Source organism: Limanda limanda, chromosome 3, assembly GCF_963576545.1.
Source record: "Limanda limanda chromosome 3, fLimLim1.1, whole genome shotgun sequence".
Taxonomy (NCBI): Eukaryota; Metazoa; Chordata; class Actinopteri; order Pleuronectiformes; family Pleuronectidae; genus Limanda; species Limanda limanda.
The window spans coordinates 1,747,992-1,774,776 of record NC_083638.1 but is presented as its reverse complement, the minus strand read 5'-3'; the positions used below and the strand labels follow the sequence as shown (position 1 = coordinate 1,774,776).

At 41.1% G+C, this 26,785-nt stretch overlaps 1 protein-coding gene and 1 pseudogene across 1 annotated transcript; both read left to right on the top strand.

Moving 5' to 3' along the window:
- The first annotated feature begins 1,098 nt into the window (after positions 1–1,098).
- LOC132998792 (up-regulator of cell proliferation-like) lies at positions 1,099–10,652 on the top strand (annotated as a pseudogene).
- A 6,655-nt stretch (positions 10,653–17,307) lies between these two features.
- Positions 17,308–23,835, top strand: LOC132998073 (up-regulator of cell proliferation-like). The gene is made up of 2 exons (XM_061067562.1): positions 17,308–17,344; positions 19,163–23,835. The coding sequence occupies exons 1-2, from the start codon at positions 17,308–17,310 to the stop codon at positions 23,833–23,835; spliced, it is 4,710 nt and encodes a 1,569-aa protein (XP_060923545.1).
- The last annotated feature ends 2,950 nt before the right edge of the window (positions 23,836–26,785 follow it).

The following is a 26,785-nucleotide window of genomic DNA, read 5'->3' as shown; positions in this document are numbered from 1 at the left end:
CACACATACACGACCAATTACGAGTCAGTCTCAGCTGTCAATCATGACACTACTTATCATTGTGTCCATCAATTTAATACAACACTTTAATTAAAACATCAAATGAGACAGAAATCTCATGCTAGATGATACCGGGAATCAGAAGTGGATCCTCATCAGAACACCAATGAACTTAATTCACCTCTTGTCATGAGTGCACTCACCTGGTTTTAGGCTGGTGACAAAACCGGTTATTCAACAAGATAGCAAACAATTCCCGTAAGCTTATAAGGAAGTGATGAATAAATATGTCAACAATGAAAAGCAGACTGTGTAAGAGAAGAGATTGGGAGTGAGTCTTGTTTACACCGGCTGGACGACATTATTTTATTTTTTACTTTTGCAAACTGTTGGTTGAATCGCACTGTCGCTTCAGACAAACACAAACGTAGGCATAAGGAACTCAATCAAACACGAAAGCCAGAGGAGCTTTAAAAAGTTGTCAAAAACTAGATTGGGGTTGTCAGTATCCTGCACTCAGCGATCTATGCCAAACTTAATGTGAAGATAAAAACTAAATGCTCAAAGGTAGAAAGAGGGAAGAGTAGTGAAGGTAGTGCAGTTCCACCTAGAGGGATTTGTAGTTGAGGCTCGGACAGTAACACAATCACATTCCAATCCATCAACAACAAGCAAAGGCACTGCCTCTGTAATCAGACTCAGATTCCTGGCAGGGGCTTGAAGCTTTATACATTTAGCCCCTCCCACTGGGCTTAGGCAGCAAATTAAACATTAAGGGGAAAACCAGTGCATGGAAACAAAATAACTTGTAAAAAATAGTGTGTGTGTGTGTGTGTGTGTGTGAGTGTGCGTGTGCGTGTGCGTGTGCGTGTGTGTGTGTGTGTGAGTGTGCGTGTGTGTGTGTGTGCTCCTGTACAGATATCTTTGTGAGGCCCAGTTGATGACATTTTTCCCCTCAACTAAGACAAAGTGACATATTTTCCAGATGAGAGAGAACAAGAGAGAACCTGTTGTTCCAGTTCATCAGATGCTTTCAGTTCTGATTGTTTAGTATAAATAGCAGAGCTGACACGAGCAGCCGCACACTCTCCTAACACCATGTCCGGTATGTTTTCGTTTACATGCTGGAAACTTAGTTTAATGATTTGATTGATCTGATTTGAATGTCTGATAATAACAGTGGTTCTGAAACTAGAGAAACAACATGTATTTCTCTTCCAGGTTCTGAGGCACAAGGGAGTCAAGGACGACAAGGAGAAGTCAGGCCGTGTCTGCAGTGAACACGGAAGAAGGAGCGCTTACAGGTACATTCATGTGAATACTTTGAAAGATCTGGGCCTTTGAATCAAATGGAGCTCAATAAATAATTAATTAAAGTTATAAGCAGAGGAAAATGATAAAGACTAAATTCCCTCATCGCGGTAATGATCAGGAGTTAAACTCCAAAGCTCGCTGTACATTCCAACAAATGCAAAACAGGAACAGCAACTTACTGTCGTAGAAACGTACAGAGCATCAATCAATTACATCACACCCAAGATATTTTGGTCTCAGTTATTCACAATGGGAGGAAGTGGAGACATGTTGTCTATCTTTTCAAAAAGTACACTGTCACCACAAAAACTCTTTTCAGTACAGGTCGCAGATTAAGGCAGTTCTCTGTGAGCAGTGCAGGTTGGCTTTCACAACAGGCTCAGTGGGTGCAGGTCACACAGAATCTTGGTCCATCCATACAATACAGGACTTCCTTAAGAAAATGACGAAAGTCACAATACCATAGATCAGGGGTCTTCAACATTTTTCAGGCCAGTGACCCCCAAAACAGGTGGAGAGATGGAGCAGGGACCCCCTACTGTATATATTGTATAAAATTGTGTTTTATATTAAACTGGGCCTAGTGCCATGTATAAACATAACTACCCTGATATTGTGCATTCAATACTAAGCTATTCAAATATTACACGGGTTCATATATTCTAAGGTTTTTAGTAGTTTTTCCTGACTCTTGTTGAGGCTTAAGGACAGAGGATGTCACACCATGTTAAAGCCCTATGAGACGAATTGTGATTTGTGAATGTGGGCTATACAAATAAAACTTGATTGATTGGTATATTCATGTTTTTAATTTAAACATGTGCATGATACAGGGTGGCCATGCCACTGCCATTTATAAACATACAGTGGGTACGGAGAGTATTCAGACCCCTTTAAATTTTTCACTCTGTTTCATTGCAGCCATTTGCTAAAATCAAAAAGCTCATTTTATTTCTCAGCACCCCATATTGACAGAAAAAAACAGAAATTTAGAAATTTTTGCAAATTTATTAAAAAAGAAAAACTGAAATATCACATGGTCATAAGTATTCAAACCCTTTGCTGTGACACTCATAGTTAACTCACATGCTGTCCATTTCTTCTGATCCTCCTTGAGATGGTTCTACTCCTTCATTGGAGTCCAGCTGGGTTTAATTAAACTGATTAGACTTGATTAGGAAAGGCACACACCTGTCTATATAAGACCTTACAGCTCACAGTGCATGTCAGAGCAAATGAGAATCATGAGGTCGAAGGAACCGCCCAAGGAGCAAGGAGACAGAATTGTGGCAAGGCACAGATCTGGCCAAGGTTACAAAATAATTTCTGCAGCACTCAAGGTTCCTAAGAGCACAGTGGCCTCCATAATCCTTAAATGGAAGAAGTTTGGGACGACCAGAACTCTTCCTTGACCTGGCCGTCCAGCCAAACTGAGCAATCGTGGGAGAAGAGCCTTGGTGAGAGAGGTAAAGAAGAACCCAAAGATCACTGTGGCTGAGCTCCAGAGATGCAGTAGGGAGATGGGAGAAAGTTCCACAAAGTCAACTATCACTGCAGCCCTCCACCAGTCGGGGCTTTATGGCAGAGTGGCCCGACGGAAGCCTCTCCTCAGTGCAAGACATATGAAAGCCCGCAGAGAGTTTGCCAAAAAACACATGAAGGACTCCCAGACTATGAGAAATAAGATTCTCTAGTCTGATGAGACCAAGATTGAACTTGTTGGTGTTAATTCTAAGCGGTATGTGTGGAGAACACCAGGCACTGCGCATCACCTGCCCAATACAATCCCAACAGTGAAACATGGTGGTGGCAGCATCATGCTATGGGGGGGGGGGGTTTCAGCTGCAGGGACAGGACGACTGGTTGCAATTGAAGGACAGATGAATGCGGCCAAGTACAGAGATATCCTGGAAGAAAACCTCTTTCAGAGTGCTCTGGACCTCAGACTGGGCCGAAGGTTCACCTTCCAACAAGGCAATGACCCTAAGCAGACAGCTAAAATAACAAAGGAGTGGCTTCGGAACAACTCTGTGACCATTCTTGACTGGCCCAGCCAGAGCCCTGACCTAAACCGAATGGAGCATCTCTGGAGAGACCTGAAAATGGCTGTCCGACAACGTTCAACATCCAACCTGACAGAACTGGAGAGGATCTGCAAGGAAGAATGGCAGAGGATCCCCAAATCCAGGTGTGAAAAACTTGTTGCATCATTCCCAAGAAGACTCATGACTGTACTGGCTCAAAAGGGTGCTTCTACTCAATACTGAGCAAAGGGTCTGAATACTTATGACCATGTGATATTTCAGTTTTTCTTTTTTAATAAATTTGCAAAAATTTCTACATTTGTTTTTTTCTGTCAAGATGGGGTGCTGAGTGTACATTGATGAGTAATAAAATCAACTTTTTAGATTTTTGCAAATTGCTGCAATGAAACAAAGAGTGAAATATTTAATGGGGTCTGATTACTTTCCGTACCCACTGTACATCTTGCATACAACACTGAGCTATTAAAGTAATTGACAGATTCATGTTTTTATTTTAAACATACATGTAGAAGAGACAGTGAATCCTCAAGCTATCTGTGGATGGCACACATACTCCCACATTAGTGAGATGTCGGACCCTGATGGGTAGCACACAACTTATCCAATCTTGGATGGATGGAGGTTGTCAGGCATAGGGTCATATTAGCCTCACAACATGTCGGATGCATGTTAATGTGTATTGAAAGACATTTAAATTCGTGAAAAAAAATAAATAATTGTCTAATCAACCAAAGATTTCGCGACCCCCCTGCAGTACCTCCGCGGACCCCCTAGGGGTCGCGAACCCCCTGTTGAAGACCTCTGCCATAGATAGTTCAATAAGAAATATTATTGTAATTATGTACTGAGCTCCAAAAATCGACTGTTTGAGTCTGTAGAATATCTATATTTGGCTTTGTGGAAATACATTAACAATTTTTCTGTGAAACTTACGAGTTAATATATATTTTTCTCCAGATTTTTACGCACAGAGGGATAAGGTGAAGGCTTTGACCATGTCTACAAGAGACCCAGAAAGTGAAGAGCATGCAGGTAACTCATTCAACTTTCATTTGTGTATGGACAACAAAGCAATATGTTGAGATCTGTATGCTCGTTGCGTGAATGGGCACAAATGTGTAGCTACCAAATTTATACTGAATTCTCTCATCCAGCTGAGGACGTTAAAAACTTGGGTTAATTCTACGAAGTAAATGACGTGCAGGGTGTTGGACCAGTGGATCAGGTCCTGTCTTACGGTGGTAGTAACAATATGTGATTGGACTAAAAGCCGCTGGTCCACGTCCATCAACATCTTCAAGTCTCTGGCTTGCTCCATCTGACCATTCCTGGTCAGATGGAGGAGAACCTCTCTGTCCCTGTTCCCCCTCACAGACAAAAGTTTTCCTTTGAACTACGTTTGATGGTTCTGATGTCAAGGCATTGGTAGCAGTTCTCTTTGTGTCTATTGTTGCTGCAAGGATGTGAGTACCTGGTTGTGTCTCCACGTACACCTACCTTGGGAGAGACTTATTTTACAACCAGTGAGGATGAGTGTAGCATAGTGGGCAGGATGGATCTTTGTTCAGCCACTGCTGTAGGTTTTTGGGTCAGGGAAAGACGTCATAGGTTGCTCGAAGCAGGAAGCTAATCCTGCTAGCTTCCATTCCCCACAGGTCCTTCAAGCTGATTTGTCTTTTCTCTATGATTTCCCATCTCATCCACTGCCCCTGTCTTGCTTGAGTGACAGCCTTCACACATCTTTCTGCCTCTTCCTGATGCCAGATTTCCAGGACTACCAATTGTCACCGCTCTGAAGGAGTTGCCTTGTTCCACAGGGGACTACTCTAACCTCGGCCCAAACCTCCTCTTCCCTGTTTAACGTGACCCACAATGTCAGTGTGCTAGAGCGCTGCTCTTACCTGTTGGGTTTTCTCTTTTGGTTTCCATTTCCGTCCTGTTGTCAATGATGGTCCAACCGCCCTTATATATTTGTCTCTGGACTCTGAGAGAGTCTCCAGCCTTGTTTAGGTGAATTTAAACTTCTCTACAAGACCTGAGAGAGGCAGCTCGAGGAGGACATGTCCCTTCAGGCCGATGCTGCTCAGACATCTTGGGATTCCTAAATGTAACAATGAATAGTTTTGGTTTCATGTGAATGAAGTCTTGCTCCCAAATGTTATTCACAACAAAGATTTACAGTTTGTAACAATGCAAAATAACACATACCCAAACAAACAAACATACATATTTAAATCAATAGGTGGGGCCAGTCGTTGATTTCTAAAATGTCTGTTCTCTTTCTCTTTGACAGCCCTGTTGAGCTTTCTCGTCAAACTTGGACTGAAGGACTTTTATCCCAACAAACTCAATCGACAGTCTCTCTTTGAAATCAACAAAAATAGTATTGAGGAAAAAGCAGTTTTATCGCTGGAGGAAATACCATGGTGTTTCCTCAGAAAACTGTTCAAAATAAATGCAGAATGCAGGAGCTCAATACAATCATCAATCAGGCCAGAGGAAAACATTGAGGAAGACAATGATCTCACTGATGAAGACCTTTACACGGCTGATGACTCTAGAGATGATGAGGTTAACCCCCTCGACCTCATAGTCGCTCTCTTCCATTGCGCTGACAGCATCCTGCAGCAGGAAATGTCCCTCAAGATGTCAATGTGCCAGTTTTCTCTTCCACTGCTGTTGCCCCGCGGCCACAAGAGTCAGTGTACCCTGATGCTGTGGGCTCTGAGAGACATCGTCAAAGAGTGGCGTCCACATGATCTGTCTGAATCAAGAGGGTTTGTTGAAGACAACATTGTCCAAGCAAATATACCATTCTTCTCCTTTGTGAGGCTGAAGAACAGTAGTTTATCCAAGTCCCAGATTTTGAATCATGTCCTCAGCAGTGGGAAACAGAACTGCAACCTCTTCATACACAGAGATGTGAAAGGGGGGGCAGTCAAAAGAGAAATTGCAAATGGGCTTGTTGAGGTTTGCTGGTACCTTCCCTGTGGTAAGCGAAGTTTAGATGTTTTTCCAGGGCCAGTAGCCTTCACAGATTTGCGAGGGGACATCTGTGAATCACTCACACAATTCAACTTTCTCTTTCAAGTATCAACAGCTACCTTTGTGTTTCTGGACAGCGTTGAAGAAAGTGAGCACAGGATTCTATCTTCTCTTCAAGATGTGAAATCCAAACTCTTCTTAGTCGTTAATCGAAAGGGAGGGAATGCCAGTGAGGAGATGATGTCTGTGAAGAGATTGGTGGAGGAACTAGGTTTAGCAAAGAACAGAGTAAAGGTCAAAGACCAGAGGATAAATGTGGCAGAGTTCTCAAAGAAACTTTGTGAGGTCATCAAGGCATCCCTGTTAGATGTGAAAGACACCATGAGCATTGTAGATATGGTTGGAAAAGCTGTTGAACTTGGTCTGTCTGTGGACGAACGCAAAACTGATGCACAGAGAAAAGCAGCTGAGGAGATCATGGACGACGTTGGAGTGCGAAGTATACCAGACTATAAAAAACTAAATCTGACTTTGCAAGGAGCGAACTGGAAAAGGTTGTCAAAGTTAGAAAAGGAAGAGTGTAGACTGAAGACATCTGGTGATTCTGGCCCTGAAGAATATAAATGTCAACTACAGGAAGAAAAAAGACAAATCCGACAGGAGCAACAAAATTCTGACGCCTCCAAAGGAATGAAGAGTTTCATCAAGAGCTTATCTACAAGTGACAAAGAAAAAAGAGATGTTTTCCTGAAGTGGATGAAACTCAAGATTAATAAACATTTACGAGTCAAACTCTCTGTGTTACGAAACAAATTCAAAGAGCAATGCAAGAAGAAAGACGTCAAACTCATAGCAGAGTTAGACCAAGCTTTGGTGGACAGCTCTTTAGGAACAGAGCATTACATGAGAGAGATGGGACTGATCTACGAGTTCTCAACCAGCACCTCAACAGCTGATGAAATATCCCAGCTCCCTGGTTTGGCAGCTGAAATGCTGTTGGATGGATATCCTTTAGAGCTTTTGGACGGAGATGCCTCCAACATCCCAGAGAGATGGGTGACAGACGTACTGATGGAGCTTCACAAGAAGGTTGGACAGAGGAGCAGACTGTTGGTACTGACTGTGTTGGGTGTTCAGAGCAGCGGTAAGTCAACGCTCCTCAACACCATGTTTGGTGTGCAGTTTCCTGTCAGCAGCGGCAGATGCACAAGAGGAGCTTTCATGATCTTCCTCAAAGTTGCAGAGGATTTGAAAAGCGAGTTAAACTGTGATTTTATTGTCCTCATTGACACAGAGGGTCTTAAGGCTCCTGAAATGGCACAACTAGAGGACAGTTACGAGCACGACAACCAGCTAGCAACCTTTGTCATTGGATTGAGTGATGCCACCATCATCAACATCGCAATGGAAAACTCCGCAGAAATGAAAGATGTCCTGCAAATTGCAGTGCATGCATTCTTGAGGATGAAAGAAATTGGAAAAAAGCCAGTTTGTCATTTTGTTCACCAGAATGTTTCATCAGTTTCAGCTCATGACAAGAACATGACAGAAAGAAAACATCTCCTGGACCAACTCAATGAAATTACTCTAATCGCAGCTGAAATGGAAAAGAAACCTTCTATCAAAGAGTTCACGGATGTGATGGACTATGACATGGACAAGAACAACTGGAACATCCCAGGACTCTGGCATGGAACTCCACCAATGGCACCAGTGAACACAGGTTACAGTGAAGCTGTAGCACATTTCAAGAAAAAGCTTTTGCAAACAGTGAAGAAGGACCCGTGCAATGAAGTGTCGCAGATCCCAGAGTTTCTGGAATGGATGAAGAATCTCTGGCGGGCAGTGAAATATGAGAACTTCATCTTTAGTTTCAAAAACACTCTTGTGGCTCATACCTATGACAACTTGTGCAAAGAGTTCGATCAGTGGGAATGGGAGTTCAGAAAAGAGATTCTGACCTGGCAAACACAAGCAGAGGTTGAAATCTTGAATGCTGACAATGATTCTGAGGTAGAAACTTGGAACAGATTAGTTGGAGAAAAAAAATCTGAGGTGTCAGACAAAATAACCGACCAACAAACAACAATGACTGGAAAACTCTCCGACTACTACAAGATGACAGACAAACAAGTTCATCTGATAGAGAATAACAAAGTGGACTTTTTAAACAGTGTCAAAGGCCTTGCAGATGAAATCAAACGTTCCGTGTGGGTAAAACTGGATTGCACCCTTGAACTAAAACTCAGTTTAAAAAAGGTTCAGGACATTCAGAGAGAATACAGAGGCGTGATTGAACAGAAGGTCATGAAGCTTCTGAGTGACTGCAATGCGTCAACTCTGACAGAGGAAGAGCTGACACAAGAGTTTGAAAAGATGTGGGCTGAAGCCACCGGAAACCTGTCCGGCCTGAGAGAGCGAGACATTGCAGCATGCGTCCTGAGGCAGCTGAGAAAAAACTTCTCTATTCGAAATGTCAATGAGGCTTTGAAGAAAGTAAAAGACCTAAAGGAAATGGGGACAGGTCCATTTAAAACTAAAGGTGATCACGTAGACACTCTTATGCAGAAGCTCCAACATCTGTGGGAAGGAAATTTGCAGAGCGTTGCGGACAGAATCATTGACTCTTGTACAAGGTTTGTACGTGATAAAGTAAAGACCGGTGGAGATTACCAGGACTCTCTCACAAAGGATCTTCTAGAACAAATTGATGATTCCCTTAAACCAGGTTACAACCATCACAAAACAAATACACAGTTTGAGATTGACCTGAAACTTCACATTTGTGGCATTGCTTCAAGGGAATTTGTCAAAATGCACAAAAGATTCTTGTCGGATAATAATCCTCAAACTCAGCTGGAAAAGTACAAGACTCAGTACCTGTCAGATTTTCTTGATTTATACAAAAACCAAGATCCCTGCCATCGCAAAGCAAAAGATTTTGTCTAGTCTTGTATCAAACCTGCTGTGAAACAGTTCATCTGTGGATCTCTGGCAGTAAACATTGTGGATCACATTCTGACAGGTTCCCATTCAGCAGAGTATAGCTCTCGCACAATCTTCCAGTACAACATTCAGAAAGAGTTGCTGCAACAGGAAAACTTTGAGAGTTTTGTCAGTTACATTGATAACTATGAAATTTATGTTAAGGATTGGATATTTCAGCAAATCCTGCAAAAGATGTCAGAGGACAAGACTTTGTGCAAACTGAAGAACAATAATCTACAAGTCATCTACGATAAAATATCAGAAGCGATAGATCAGGCAGCAATAGGAGAGGATGGTGCTCCGCTGCCAGATAACAAGGAAAGCATCACAACGCTAATCAGCAACATGCGCCAACATTTGATCAAAGACATCTCAGTTTCAGTGGAGGCTGAAAAAAAAACCTTGTTTCTTATCCAAAGCTCATGTCATTCATTCATCAAGTGTCTCAAGATCTCAATGAAGGAGCTGAAGGTCCAACTGGAAGAGGAGTTCTCAAACTCTGATGACATCACTGAGACTCTGAACAAGCTTCCAATCAAACCACAGGATCAGCTTTTCAAGCGAGTGTTTGGTTGTGGACGACAGTGTCCATTTTGTTATGCTCCCTGTGAGGCCGGTGGCAAAGAACACAAGGAGCATCATGCAGCCATTCATCGGCCACAAGGTCTTGGCAGACACCAGTATGAGTCAGGTGGGAGGCTGTTTGATTCACTGTGTACAACTGACGTGCACAGTGATCGTTCATTCAGAAACTCAGACGCCAAAGCAGAGTTGCATCCTTACAAGGACTACAACAAGTACTATCCAGACTGGATCATTCCTCCAGACCGCACCATAGAGGCATCTGACTACTGGAAGTACGTCCTGGTGAAATACAATGACAGATTTGCTGAAGAATACAAAGCCGAACCAGCTGATGTCCCAGAGGCCTGGAGGAGACTCACAAAGGAACAAGCTCTGAAGGGTTTGAGAGACGCCTTCAACATGAAGTGAACAAAGTACAACTGAACACATCAGGTAATTCAGTCCAATTTAATATGCAGCAATAGATTCACATTCACTTGGATGAAATATTATCTTTACTCAACTATTTTTTGACATAGACTCTGGAAATGTCCAGACTTTGTTTATAGGTATTTGTTTTCTTCCAGTTTCACATCTTACATTAGAAACGTCATCAACACGCCCACTCACTTTCTGTGAATGTTCTGGACATTTTCCTGCTGTGTTCTCACATTCTCTACGTTCTCACTTACAGCCTCTCCAGAAAGTCTCAGGAACATGTCTGGACCTCCGTGCAGGTCTGAAAGCAAATTCAGAGAACTACAAGTCTTCAGTCTCATTCAGCTTCAAGACAAATTACTATTTTGGGGGGAAACTGTGCAAGAGATTATTGTTTGGTTTGTTTTACTCTTGTGTATCTTTTTTGTTAATGTGATTAATCAACCAATGTGTTTCAGTGAAAATAAAGAAAGAACAACAGAGTTAGTTTGGACCTCTGTGCATTTTATTTTTTTCATGACTCTTCGATGATTTATTTTTTGGCCTTTTTTTTTTTACGGTGTCAATAGTCACTAGCCCTCGAGCGATAAAAGACATAAACCAGAAATGTCAAAATAAATGTCTGTATGTATATTTTTTATCTGTATTTTTGTTCCTTTTTGTTGTCGTATGTTTGTGTATATGATGAATTATCTTTTATATTACTTTACGTAGTTCAGGACAGAGAAACAGATGTGCATGGTGATGTGGATGTTGAAGTTATGAATGTATTATCTCTTTGTATGTAGTGACTATAATGAAAACAATGGTGATGTACAATACACTAAGAAATACTCAGTAATATACTGTTATTTATATTGTTACTTTTATTTTTTAAGTTGTTTAAGTTTGCTCAAGTAAATATTGTTATTCACATATTGTTAAGGATTAACTTCTGATTCATATTCTTCTGATTAAAATGTATTTTTCCATTATTAACATGCTCTGTTCTAAATGACAAGTACAGTACCAAGGACGATGATGATGATGCTGATGATGATGATGATGGTGAAGCACAAATTGTCTTTGTACGTTTTTATTTTTGGGACTTTCTGCTCATGTTTAGATGTCGACTAAATAAGCGAATGACATTTTGATAATGTGACGAATATACAAGCTTCAATAAATGATGAGTCAGTTGATCAGAGTGTTTTTTCTGATCACAAATGTGTTTTTCATAAATTATCAAACGATACCATGAAAACCATTTTGGTTAGCGTTCTGCATTCAGTGCTTATCCACTGTTGATGCAACATGGTGGGACACACAGGAAACTCTGCAGCAACACATCACTCACCTGCCACTTGGGGTAAAACAGCCACAAGGGGGCACCCAAGGCACATCTCCAATGTATCCAATCAGCACAGGCCAAAGGGAAACCAGCTGAACCACACACACACACACACACACACACACACACACACACACACACACACACACACACACACACACACACACACACACACACACACACACACACACACACACACACACACACACACACACACACACACACACACACACACACACACACACACACACACACACACACACACACACACACACACACACACACACACACACAAACTTGCCTGGAGTGTGATGTGTGTTCTTAATTCTGTATTTGAACGTGTGAAACCCTTTAGTTTCTTTATCTTATCGAGGGATCCCAGGGAAACACCATTTCATTTTGCCTGCACTGCTGTTGTATGTCTGGCAAAATGACAATAAAGTCTGATTTGATTGGATTTGGTGGGAGGAGCCTGGTTTCAGTTCTGAGTAAAATCCCTGTTCAGAGAAATGGAGGCTGGAAGTAGTGATGCTCAGGTTGCTGTGGTAACCCTGGTAACTGTGTGTTGCTGCACTCAGCTACACTTTACTGTAACTGGCTGGTTCCAACCATTTCTGACTCTGTCGTGTTGATGATGAAGAGCAGGAGGCTTGTTCCTCAATTTATTATCTGAGTGGGATCAGAATATGTACTGTATATATATATAGTGTATATCTACTGTATATATATATACTGTATATATGTACTGTGTATACAGTACAAGGGAGGGCGCCTTTGGGCCAAGGATAAAAAGTGTCTACCTGGAGAGTGACTTGTTTTTATTATATATTTTTTTAATATATTATATTATATAGTACAGGTGTGTGTCTGTAATGTTGTGTTTTCTTGTCCTGTGTTGATACTTCAGAATTATTCCTGAGTCCTCAAACTGTTCTATTCTGTCACTTTTATAGTTTGTGTGCAGTGTTCTGCAATAATGGTTAGGAGTGATACCATAAGCTGGTGTGCCTTTAGGCGTTCAATAAATTTGGTTATCAAAATAAAATATAAAACATTCATATTTAAAATATTAATATTAAATCATAACGTTAGTTTGTTTAAGTTCTATCGGGGCACCACCCTTCATAGAAGGGAAAAGATAGCCAAATTATTGATTAAGATCAGTCTCATTTAGATCTAGTTCAATTAGAAATCTCAATATTTACTATTAAAGATTATATAATGAACAGTTAAGGTTTAAAGAGTTCTTGACAGTGTAACGGTTGGCAAACTTCACTTATGCAACATTAATGAAAGGACAAGGTTAAAAGAAAACATTTATTATAAACATAATAAGTATAAAAACACCAATTACTAAACAAAATACGAACTAACAAAGATGTGTGTGTGTGTGTGTGTGTGAGAGAGGCTCTCAAAATGGTGGCTAACAAAGAGAGTCACACCTTCCTGTGGTCTTTTAAGATGGTCTCTAAGATAGCAAACCCCCCCCCCCCTTCTGGTCGGGGGACGTAGTTAAGTAGGTGAAGAGATATGTGGTGTCTGTGAAAATGCTAATTAGAAAATTGGCAGGGTCTGTGTAGAGCCCAACTTACATTAACCTTGATTTAACTTGTAACACAATATCACCACATATATCAAACTTATAAACACCACACAGAATCAAATAAACAGTCTTGCTTCTAGTCTAGTCTCATTATTAAGCCCAGCATGTTACCTATCCAAGGAAAAGGGAAAAATGAAGTTGCAGTTCAGTTCTCAGTTCTGTGAAGTCTTCTGGCTCGTGTGGTCTCTGCTTTCGCGGTTCTGTTGAGCTGTGCAGTTCAGTTGCTTATTGAATCTTTAGTTCCTACCTACAGGACAGTGAGTCGCTGCAAGGAGTTGGGAAAGCTTGAGATGCGTGGAGGTTTCCTTCAGAAGATGAGCTGGGAGCTCGACCTTTGTTACCCCGGTTGTTGGATGGGAGAGGAGATGTGCTGGAGCAGCCCGGCCCTCTCCTAGGCGGTGCAGGAGAGGAGAGGCTGGACAGCCTGCTGTCGTTGAAGAGTTGAGGAGAAGAGTGAAGCAGCCTGGACCCCCCTCCTCTGGAGTTGCAGGAGAGGCGGCTGGCCGCCTGCTGTCCTCGGTGGTGGTCACTGGAGAAAAGAGCTGCTGGAGCAGCATTCGGCCCTCCGAGGGATTGGAGAAAGAGAGAGAGTTGGGGGAGCCTTGGTCTTTTATAGAGCCCAGTGAACCCAGGTCAGGTGACCAGAGTGACCAATTGGAGTTGACCCTGGTAGAACTTCGCACCTATGTGTGAAGATGCCCAGAGCAGAAAAAACCTGTGGCCCCCTGGGAGACTGAGTTTCTTGGCCTTCTCAGGACAAAGAGAACACGTTGCACTCTGGGATATTGAGTTCGCTCCAGACCATGTGGCTTTCTCAAGACAAAGAAACATGTGCTTTCAGGTTTTGACTACACATCCAGGCCGAAAGAGAGGCCTGCTTTTTGCACAAAAACCATGTCCCAACAGCAGAGTGAAGACCTATCTCAACTGAAGATTTTATACTCAATGTTTTTCATCAAATTAAAAATTATTATTTATTACCTGATTCTATGAGTGTGTTTAATGTGGTGCAGCTTCTTAGAGCTGTTGGGCCGAGGTGAAAACTTTGTATTTCCAGTTTTGGATTAATGTCATGAGGGGAAGTAAAAACAAAGATGTAAGAAGTGAAGGAAAGAAAAAGATGATTTCTGTTATTTGCTCTGCACTTACTTCACTGAAAGGTAAAATCTAAATGTGCAACGAGGATTCAGTAAGAAAGATAAAAGGAGATGAACAATAACTTCCTCTCATGACGATGACAGCACAAAACTCAAAATCCTACTGAGATTAAATGCATTTAATTACGTCCCACAACTGAGCGTCATCACTTGTCAGGCGGGGGATCCAGAAGAGCTGCATTCCTCAGCTTCACTCCTCCCCCTGGCTGCAGTGTGTCGGTAGGAGGAGGGTTCGAGTCCCAGCCGCCCTCCAGACTTTTTTCAGAGATTTGTGTTTCTGAGATAAACAACAGTTGATTTGTTTATGGACGTATTTCATTTGATGAATGAGGCCTGAGTCAGATCACATGTACAGCGGACACAAGACCAGAAGCCACAGGTACACCCCTGAGTTACTGTTTATTTCTCTTTACTAATTATGAGACATACTAAACACTACATGTCAAATATGATAACCCTTATCAAACATGTCATGTCAGGGGCAAATTGGACAACAATCCTTTAAGTTACAACAACTTAACAGTTCCATGGCGAAGCTTCAAAGTTCGCTGTGCCACCGCGGACATGCTGAAAAAGTCGATAGCAATCACAGACCCAATCTAAGATGTGATTATTCTCCACGAGGAATTTGTTCAACAAGTGCAACGACTGATAGAAATAAACTTTATAAAAAATACCCTGCACCCATAGATCCTGTAGGGTTCAGGATATCACTTCAACAGTCTCTGTGCAGCAGCAGACACACAACAGAGCAGCAGAGTTGTATCAGTGACCGTTAGGTGAACAACACAAAACTTTGACAAGTATTTCTCAACAAATAATTTAGAGAAACAAGAATTTTTCATTCAGAAATCTAAAACTTGAGGAGCAGAGGGATGAATACTTATTAAAATAAATAAATATAATCAAAAAATGTCACAGCTCCTTGATCAGAAGAGGAAATTCTCCTTGTTCCTGATGGTTACTCAGGATTGGACGGAGTGAGACGACCACAAACTCCTTTTTGTCTGACATTTTAAAATAAAAAGTGAATAAATCTGAATTACTTGTATGTTAATGAAAACTACTTTTATGTGTCGTACATCCTTTCATATGTTGACTAACTTTTTTCAACAGTAATGTTTAACAAGTAACAGCTAGAAAAACTTGTGTCATCCATGACATATTGTTTATTTTGTGAGTACTTCATGTTTCTACATTAAACATTTGTTTTGCTACACAGCTCTGTACATTAGTACTAAATATCATGACACTGATGCTTTATAGGATGATGTTGAAGTATTAATATAGACATCAATGTGTAACGTTTGTATGGAAGGTATATTTATATCAGTGGAACAGAAGAGAACACTGTGGCCTCTGACTGATTTCATTCAAGAGACAAGAAGGTTGAAAAAAATTGAAATTTTGTCATATTTGTTAACATTTTCTGTTTTTGATTATGTCTGAAACCAAATTAATATTCATCCATTGTTGGTAATTGCTTGTTTCGGCTCCAGTTATTGTTTTATAATAACCGGTATGGGGGGGTTCAAGTTTTAATAAAAGTCACAAAGTGCACCTTGGACTCATGGATCCTTTTTTGAACGCAGCAAGGAGCCTGCTTTGCTGCATCTATTTCTTTTCATTGACAATAGTGCTACATTTATTGTGTTCCATGATTTATTGTTGATATACAGTTTAGTTACTGGTAGTGGTAATGATGATGATATATTAACTCAGGTCATGAGAAGAATATATATTAAAAAATGTATCCTTAAAGTGACCATAGAGTCAATGTTTTTATAGCCTTAAATATAATGTAGGAATATTTCATCATTTTAGCAAAGTCAACTGTACACTGTGTCACACTAATGCCAAATGTAAAATGAAATCACTGCACAAGCAAACAAGTACTGAGAGATCCCCTCCCACGGACATACACGACCAATCACGAGTCAGTCTCAGCTGTCAATCATGACACTACCTATCATTGTGTCCATCAATTTAATACATCAATTTAATAAAACATCAAATGAGACAGAAATCTCGTGCTAATTGATACGGGGAATCAGAACTGAATCCTCATCAGAACACCAATGAACTCAATTCACCTCTTGTCATGAGTGCACTCACCTGGTTTTAGGCTTGTGAGGAAACCGGTTATTCAACAAGATAGCCAACAGTTCCCGTAAGCTTAAGGAAGTGATGAATAAATAAGTCAACAATGAAAAGCAGACTGTGTAAGAGAAAGGTTGGGAGTGATCCTTGTTTACACCGGCTGGACGACATTCTTTTATTTTGTACTTTTGTAGACACACAAACTGTTGGTTGAGTGAGAGAATTGCACTGTCGCTTCAGACAAACACAAACGTAAGCATAAGGAACTCAATCAAACACGAAAGCCAGAGGAACTTTAAAAAGTTGTCAAAAACTAGATCGGTTGTCAGTATCCTGCACTCAGCGATCTATGCTAAACTGGATGTGATGATCAAAAACTAAATGCTCAAAGGAAGAAAGAGGGAAGAGTAGTGAAGGTAGTGCAGCTCCACCTAGAGGGATTTGTAGTTGATGCTTGGACAGTAAAATAATCACATTCCAATCCACCAATAACAAGCAAAGGCACTGCCTCAAGAGAGAACCTGTTGTTCCAGTGCATCAGATGCTTTCGGTTCTGATTGTCTAGTATAAATAGCAGAGCTGACACAAGCAGCCGCACACTCTCCTGTAACACCATGTCAGGTATGTTTTCGTTTACATGCTGGAAACTTAGCTTAATGATTTGATTGATCTGTTTTGAATGTCTGATAATAACAGTGGTTCTGAAACTAGAGAAACAACATGTATTTTTCTTCCAGGATCTGGGGCACAAGGGAGTCAAGGACGACAAGGAGAAGTCAGATCATGTCTGCGATGAACACGGAAGAAGGAGCGCTTACAGGTACGTTCCTGTGAATACTTTGAAAGATCTGGGCCTTTTAATCAAATGGAGCTCAATAAATAATTAAATAAATGTATAAGCAGAGGAAAAGGATAAAGACTAAATTCCCTCATCACGGTAATGATCAGGAGTTACACTCCATAGCTCGCGGTACATTCCAGCAAATGAAAAACAGGAACAGCAACTTACTTTTGTAGAAAAGTACAGAGCTTCAATCAATTATAGCACACCCAAGATATTTTGGCCTCAGTTTTTCACAATAGGAGGAAGTGGAGACATGTTGTCTATCTTTTCATAAAGTCCAATGTCACCACAAAAACTCTTTTCAGTACAGGTCGCAGATTAAGGCAATTCTCTTTGGGCAGTGCAGGTTGGCTTTCATAACAGGCTCATTGGGTGCAGGTCACACAGAATCTTGGTCCGTCCATACAATACAGGACTTCATTTAGAAAATTACGAAAGTCGCAATACGATAGATAGTTCAATAAGAAATATTTGTGTAATTATGTACTGAACTTAATTTGATGGTTAAGACTAGCAACAAACATCTTGGACAAAAACTAATCCAAAAATCGACTGCTTGAGTCTGTAGAATATCTATATTTGGCTTTGTGGAAATACAGTAACAATTGTTCTGTGAAACTTACGAGTTAATATCTATTTTTACTCAAGATTTTGACGCACAGAGGAATAAAGGGAAGGCTTTGACCATGTCTACAAGAGACCCAGAAAGTGAAGAGCTTGCAGGTAACTCATTCAACTTTTGTTTGTGTATGGACACAGAGAGCTTACAAAGCAATATGTTGAGATCTGTATGCTTGTTGCGTGAATGGGCACAAAGCTGTAGCTACCAAATTTATACTGAATTCTCTCCTCCAGCTGAGGACGTGTGAAACTTGGGTTAATTCTACGAAGTAGACGACGTGCAGGTTGTTGGACCAGTGTATCAGGTCCTTTCTTACGGTGGTAGTTACAATATGTGATTGAACTAGAAGCCGCTGGCCCCCAAAATGTTTCCTTTGAACTGCGTTTGATGTTTCTGATATCACGGCGTTGGTAGCAATTCTCTTTGTGTCTATTGTTGCTGCAATGCATGTGAGTACCTGGTTGTGTCTCCACGTACACCTACCTTGGGAGAGACTTATATTACAACCACTAAGGACTAGGGTAGCATTGTGGGCAGGATGGATCTTCGTTCAGCCACTGCTGTAGGTTTTTGGGTGAGGGAGAGACGTCATAGGTTCCTCTAAGCAGGAAGCTAATCCTGCTAGCTTCCGATCCCCACAGGTCCTTCCAGCTGATCTGTCTTTTCTCTATGATTTTCCATTTCCTCCACTGCCCCTGTCTTGCTTGAGTGACGGCCTTCACACATCTTGCTTCCTCTTCCTGATGCCAGATTTCCAGGACTACCGATCGTCTCCACTCAGAGTTGCCTTGTTCCACAGGGGACTACTCTGACCTCGGCCCAAACCTCCTCTTCCCTGTTTAACGTGACCCACAATGTCAGTGTGCTAGAGTGCTGCCTTTACCTGTTGTGTTGCTTCTTTTGGTTTCCATTTCCGTCCTGTTGTCAATGATGGTCCAACAGCCCGTATATATTTGTCTCTGGACTCTGAGAGAGTCTCCAGCCTTGTTTTGGTAAATGTAAACTCCTCTACAAGACCTGAGAGAGGTGGCTCATGTGAATGAAGTCTTTGCACCCAAATGTTATTGACAAGAAAGATTTACAGTATGTAACACTGCAAACTAATTAACACAAACCAATAGGTGGTGTCAGTCATGAATTTCTAAAATGTCTGTTCTCTTTCTCTTTGACAGCCCTGTTGAACTTTCTCGTCAAACTTGGACTGAAGGACTTTTATCCCAACAAGCTCAGTCTACGGTCTCTCTTTAAGATCAACAAAAATAGTATTGAGGAAAAAGCTGTTTTATCGCTGGAGGAAATACCATGGAGTTTCCTCAGAAAACTGTTCAAAATAAACGCAGAATGCAGGAGCTCAATACAATCATCAATCAGGCCAAAAGAAAACATTGAGGAAGACAATGATCTCTTTAATGAAGACCTTTACACTGCTGATGACTCTAGAGATGATGAGGTTAACCCCCTCGACCTCATAGTCGCTCTCTTCCATTGCGCTGACAGCATCCTGCAGCAGGAAATGTCCCTCAAGATGTCAATGTGCCAGTTCTCTCTTCCACTGCTGTTGCCCGGCGGCAACAAGAGTCAGTGTACCCTGATGCTGTGGGCTCTGAGAGACATCGTCAAAGAGTGGCGTCCACATGATCTGTCTGAATCAAGAGGGTTTGTTGAAGACAACATTGTCCAAGCAAATATACCATTCTTCTCCTTTGTGAGGCTGAAGAACAGCAGTTTATCCAAGTCCCAGATTTTGAATCATGTCCTCAGCAGAGGGCAACAGAACTGCAACCTCTTCATATACAGAGATGTGAAAGGGGGGGCAGTCAAAAGAGAAATTGCAGATGGACTCGTTGAGGTTTGCTGGTACCTTCCCTGCGGTAATGAAAGTTTAGATGTTTTTCCAGGGCCAGTAGCCTTCGCAGATTTGCGAGGGGACATTTGTGAATCACTCAAACAATTCAACTTTCTCTTTCAAATATCAACAGCTACCCTTGTGTTCCTGGACAGCGTTGAAGAAAGTGAGCACAAGATTCTATCTTCTCTTCAAGATGTGAAATCCAAACTCTTCTTAGTCGTTAATCGAAAGGGAGGGAAGGCCAGTGAGGAGATGATGTCTGTGAAGAGATTGGTGGATGAATTAGGTTTACCACACAACAGAGTGAAGGTCAAAGACCAGAGGCTTAATGTGGCAGAGTTCTCAGAGAAACTTTGTGAGGTCATCAAGGCATCCCTGTTAGATGTGAAAGACCCCATGAGCATTGAAGATATGGTTGGAAAAGCTGTTGAACCTGATGTGTCTGTGGACGAAAGCAAAACTGACGCACAGAGAAAAGCAGCTGAGGAGATCATGGACGACGTTGGAGTGGGAAGTATACCAGACTATAAAAAACGTAATCTGAGTTTGCAAGGAGCGAACTGGAAGAGGTTGTCAAAGTTAGAAAAGGAAGAGTGTAGACTGAAGACATCTGGTGATTCCGGACTTGAAGAATATAAATGTCAACTACAGGAAGAAAAATTACAAATCAGACAGAAGCAACAAAATTCTGATGTCTCCAAAGGAATGAAGAGGTTCATCAAGTGCTTATCGACAAATGACAAACAAAAAAGAGATGTTTTCCTGAAGTGGATGAAACTGAAGTTTGATAAACATTCACGAGTCAAACTCTCTAAGTTACGTAACGAATTCAAAGAGCAATGCAAGAAGAAAGACGTCAAACTCATAGCAGAGTTAGACCAAGCTTTGGTGGAGAGCTCTTTAGGAACAGAGCATTACATGAGAGAGATGGGACTGATCTACGAGTTCTCAACCAGCAGCTCAACAGCTGATGAAATATCCCAGCTCCCTGGTTTGGCAGCTGAAATGCTGTTGGATGGATATCCTTTAGAGCTTTTGGACGGAGATGCCTCCAACGTCCCAGAGAGATGGGTGACAGACGTACTGATGGAGCTTCACATGAAGGTTGGACAGAGGAGCAGACTGTTGGTACTGACTGTGTTGGGTGTTCAGAGCAGCGGTAAGTCAACGCTCCTCAACACCATGTTTGGTGTGCAGTTTCCTGTCAGCAGCGGCAGATGCACAAGAGGAGCTTTCATGCTCTTCCTCAAAGTTGGAGAGGATTTGAAAAGCGAGTTAAACTGTGATTTTATTGTCCTCATTGACACAGAGGGTCTTAAGGCTCCTGATCTGGCACAACTAGAGGACAGTTACGAGCACGACAACCAGCTAGCAACCTTTGTCATTGGCCTGAGTGATGCCACCATCATCAACATCGCAATGGAAAACGCAGCAGAAATGAAAGATGTCCTGCAAATTGCAGTGCATGCATTCTTGAGGATGAAAGAAATTGGAAAAAAGCCAGTTTGTCATTTTGTTCACCAGAATGTTTCATCAGTTTCAGCTCATGACAAGAACATGACAGAAAGAAAACATCTCCTGGACCAACTCAATGAAATGACTCAAATCGCAGCTGAAATGGAAAAGAAACCTTCTATCAAAGAGTTCACGGATGTGCTGGACTATGACATCGACAAGAACAACTGGAACATCCCAGGACTCTGGCATGGAACTCCACCAATGGCACCAGTGAACACAGGTTACAGTGAAGCTGTAGCACATTTCAAGAAAAACCTTTTGCAAACAGTGAAGAAGGATCCGTGCAATGAAGTGACGCAGATCCCAGAGTTTGTGGAATGGATGAAGAGTCTCTGGCGGGCAGTGAAATATGAGAACTTCATCTTCAGTTTCAAAAACACTCTTGTGGCTCAAGCCTATGACAACTTGTGCAAAGAGTTCAATCAGTGGGAATGGGAGTTCAGAAAAGAGATTCTGATCTGGCAAACACAAGCAGAGGTCGAAATCTTGAATGCTGACAATGAATCTGAGGTGGAAACTTGGAACAGATTAGTTGGAGAAAAAAAATCTGAGGTGTCAGACAAAATAACCGACCAACAAACAACAATGACTGGAAAACTCTACGACTACTACAAGATGACAGACAAACGAGTTAATCTGATTGACAATAACAAAGCGGACTTTTTAAACCGTGTCAAAGGCCTTGCAGATGAAATCAAACATTCTGTGTTGGCAAAACTGGATTGCACCCTTCAACTAAAACTAAGTTCAAAAAAAGTTCAGGACATTCAGAGAGAATACAGAGGTGTGATTGAAAAGAAGGTCATGAAGCTTCTGAGTGACTGCAACGCGTCAACTCTGACTGAGGAAGAGCTGACACAAGAGTTTGAAAAGATGTGGGCTGAAGCCACTGTAAACGTGTCCGGCCTGAAAGAGCGAGACATTGCAGCATGCGTCCTGAAGCAGCTGACAAAAGACTTCTGTAATCAGAATGTCAATGAGGCTTTGCAGAAAGTAACAGACCTAAAGAAAATGGGAACAGGTCCATTTGAAACTAGAAATGATCATGTAGACAATTATTGGCAGAATTTTCAACGTCTAAGGAAAGGAAATTTGCAGAAGGTTGCGGACAAAATCATTGACTCTTGTACAAGGTTTGTACATGATAAAGTAAAGACCGATGGAGATTACCAGGACTCTTTCACAAAGGAGGTTTTAGAAAAAATTGATGAATCCCTTAAACAATGTTACAACCATCACAAAACAAATTCAAAGTTTGAGATTGACCTGAAACTTCACATTTGTGGCGTTGCTTCAAGGGAATTTGTCAAAATGCACAAAAGTTTCTTGTCGGATAATAATCCTCACACTCAGCTGGAAAAATACAAGACTCAGTACCTGTCAGATTTTCTTGATTTATACCAAAAGCAAGATCCCTGCCATCGCAAAGCAAAAGATTTTGTCCAGTCTTGTATCAAACCTGCTGTGAAACAGTTCATCTGTGGATCTCTGGGAGTAAACATTGTGGATGAGATTCTCACAGGTTCCCATTCAGCAGAGTATAGTTCTCGCACAATCTTCCAGTACAACATTCAGAAAGAGTTGCTGCAAAAGGAAGACTTCAAGAGTTTTGTCAGTTACATTGCTAACTGTGAAATATATGTTAAGGATTGGATATTTGAGCACATCCGGGAAAAGATGTCAGAGGACAAGACTTTGTGCAAACTGAAGAACAACAATCTACAAGTCATCTACAAAAAAATATCAGAAGCGATAGATCAGGCAGCAATAGGAGAGGATGGTGCTCCGCTGCCAGATAACAAGGAAAGCATCACAAAGCTAATCAGTAACATGCGCAAACATTTGGTCAAAGACATCTCAGTTTCGGTGGAGGCTGAAAAAAACACCTTGTTTCTGATCCAAAGCTCATGTCATTCATTCATCAAGTGTCTCAAGATCTCAATGAAGGAGTTGAAGGACCAACTGGAAGAGGAGTTCTCAAACTCTGATGACATCGATGAGACTCTGAACAAGCTTCCAATCAAACCACAGGATCAGCTTTTCAAGCGAGTGTTTGGTTGTGGACGACAGTGTCCATTTTGTAAGACTCCCTGTGAGGCCGGTGGCAAAGAACACAAGATGCATCATGCAGCCATTCATCGGCCAAAAGGTCTTGGCAGAGTCACCTGTGAGTCAAGTGGGAGGCTGGTTAATTCACTGTGTACAACTGACGTGCACAGTGATGGTGAATTCAGAAACACAGACACCAAATGGGAGTGGCATCCATACAAGGACTACAAGAAGTACTTTCCAGACTGGATCATTCCTCCAGACCGCACCATAGAGGCATCTGACTACTGGAAGTACGTCCTGGTGCAATACAATGACACATTTGCTGAAATATATGAAGCCAAACCAGCTGATGTCCCAGAGGCCTGGAGGGGACTCACAAAGGAAGAAGCTCTGAAGGGTTTGAGCGACGCCTTCAACATGAAGTGAACAAAGTACAACAGAATACATCAGGTAATTCAGTCCAATTTAATATGCAGCAATAGATTCACATTCACTTTGATTAAATATTATCTTTACTCAACTATTTTTTCACATAGACTCTTGATCATGTCTAGACTTTGTTTATAGGTTTGTTTTCTTCTAGTTTCACATCTTACATTAGAAACTTCATCAACATGCCCACTCACTTTCTGTGAATGTTCTGGACATTTTCCTGCTGTGTTCTCACATTCTCTACGTTCTCACTTACAGCCTCTCCAGAAAGTCTCAGGAACATGTCTGGACCTCCGTGCAGGTCTGAAAGCAAATCCAGAGAACTACAAGTCTTCAGACTAATTCAGCATCAGGAAAAATTACTATTTTGAGTAGAATCTGGGCAAGAGATTATTGTTTGCTGTTTTACTCTTGTGTATCTTTTTTGTTAATGTGACTAAACAACCAATTAGTTTCAGTGAAAATTAAGAAATAACAACAATGTTAGTTTGGACCTCTCTGCATTTTATTTTCTTTACGACTCTTCGACGATTTATATTTTGGTAGTTTTTTTTACAGTGTCAATAGTGACTCGCCCTCCAGCAGAACGACTTGTTTGCATGAAATGACAATGATAAAATAAATAAACGAGATATGTGTATTATGTACCTGTATTTTTGTCCTTTTTGTTGCCGTATGTTTGTGTATATGATGACTTATCTTTTATATAACTTTACGTAGTTCAGGGCAGAGAAACAGATTTGCATGGTGATGTGGATGATGAAGTTATGAATGTATTATCTCTATGTATGTAATGACTATAAAGAAAACAATGGTGATGTACAAAACACTAAGACCATGTGATGAAATATTCTGTAATATACTGCCCTTTATATCATTACTTTGATTTTTTAAGTTGTTTAAGTTTGCTCAAGGAAATATTGTTATTCACATATTGTTAAGGATTTATTTTTGATTCATATTATTCTGATTTAAAATGTTTTTTTCCATTATTTACATACTCTGTTCTAAATGATAAGTACAGTACCACGGACAATGATGATGAAGCACAAATTGCCTTTTTACATTTCTTATTTTTGGGACTTTTTGCTCATGTTTAGATGTCGACTAAATAAGCGAATGACATTTGATAATGTGACAAATTTACAAGCTACAATAAATGATTCAGTTGATCTCAGTTTGTTTTTGACTTTTTCTGATCACAAATGTTCTTTGCATAATGAGTAGAAATATTATGTAAAAGGACATATGAAATAAAACAATAAGTTTTGAAATAAAGAAAATAGCTATAAACAATATTTGAATCATAAATGATCGTATGATACCATGAAAATCATGTTGGTTAGCTTTCTGCATTCAGTCTGTATCCACTGTTGATGCAACATGGTGGGACACACAGGAAACTCTGCAGCATCACTCACCTGCCACTTGAGGTCAAACAGCCACGGGGGCACCCAAGGCACATCTCCAATTTATCCAATCAGCACAGCCCCCCCCCCCCCCACACACACACACACAACTTGCCTGGAGTGTGACAATGTGTGTTCTTAATTCTGTATTTGTACGTGTTATCTCCTTTAGTTTCTTTATCTTATCGAGGGATCCCAGAGAAACGCCATTTCATTCTGCCTGCACTGCTGTTGTATGTCTGGCAAGATGACAATAAAGTCTGATTTGATTTGATGGGAGGAGCCTGGTTTTAGTTCAGAGTCAAGTCCCTGTTCAAGAAATGGAAGCTGGAAGTAGTGATGCTCAGGTTGCTGTGGTATCCCTGGTAAACACTAGACGAAAAGCAGTATTATTGTCACAGGGAACCTCTTTTCATGAAGTTACCTCGGCGTTCGCCAGTGACAATAAGCTGAGTCAAGCGGCGTTTGCGAACCTTAAGGGGGATATGGAGAACAAAGGACCGATCGCGACGTGTGATCTAATTAGCATATGAATCGGAGTCAGGCCGCTGGCCAGAGCCTCTCTCTACTCACCATTGGAGGAAACCACAGACCCTTGAAACGAAGTCACACGTGATTGGCTGGTAGAAGTGTTGCTATTGGTCACCCTATGGGTCATTGCAGTGCACACGTGGGGTCACAGCATTCCACACGTGGGGTAAGCCCCTCCCACACAATATTAATAAAAAAATGTATATATTAATATTTATTATTATTTACTAGTAAGCCTTTACCAAAAGCACTGCAGTTAATTAAAACTAAACATTCATGTGATGCTTGATGTTACAGGTGAACACATTGTACAGGGAACAAATGTGAACAAGGTATATGTGGAGTGAAAGCTTTATTTACATACAGCAAAAATATTGTACAAAAACTCAGATGAGGCTTGAAATGTTTCTCTGCAACCTCTGGGTCATGACTTCTTTGTGGGACTCTGTCTGAATCTTCTCCAGTGTGTAGACGTCTGTTGTGTGTAGCTGTGAGATCAGTGTAGCTTCCAGTCTTATATGAAGTGTGGGACACAGGTCGGTGGGCTCCTGGCTGTGGAAGGATGGATCCATGTCATCTGTCCCGCTTCAATCAGCTGTAAACACATTCAGTAAAATTAGCACAGTTCAATGACAACATACACCTTTACATGTAACTGGAAAATTATTTAATGAATATAACCTTACCCTCTTTCTTCTCCGACAACTCCTGAACTCCTCAATGCTGATGTAAGGTCTTGTTGGATCAAACTGGCTCATAGTGTGTCTTACTACGTCATGGACAGGCAGCTGGAAAATCAGAATCAGAAGAATCAGAAGTATTTTATTGCCAAGTACGTTCACACATACAAGGAATTTGCTCTAGTTATTGGTGCAAACAATGAACATAGAAACATAAAAACGCAATAAATACAACATGCATAGGAGAGCAATAAAAAATGGGAAACCAGTATATATATACTCACTGTTTACTTCTTATTTACTCACTTTTTACCAATATTTATA

Excerpts from the sequence above, each read along its gene's own strand:
- LOC132998073 (XM_061067562.1), top strand. The coding sequence starts at position 17,308 with ATGTCTGCGATGAACACGGAAGAAGGAGCGCTTACAG. Across the intron at positions 17,345-19,162 it reads GGAAGAAGGAGCGCTTACAG|CCCTGTTGAACTTTCTCGTC; the intron begins GTACGTTCCTGT and ends TCTCTTTGACAG.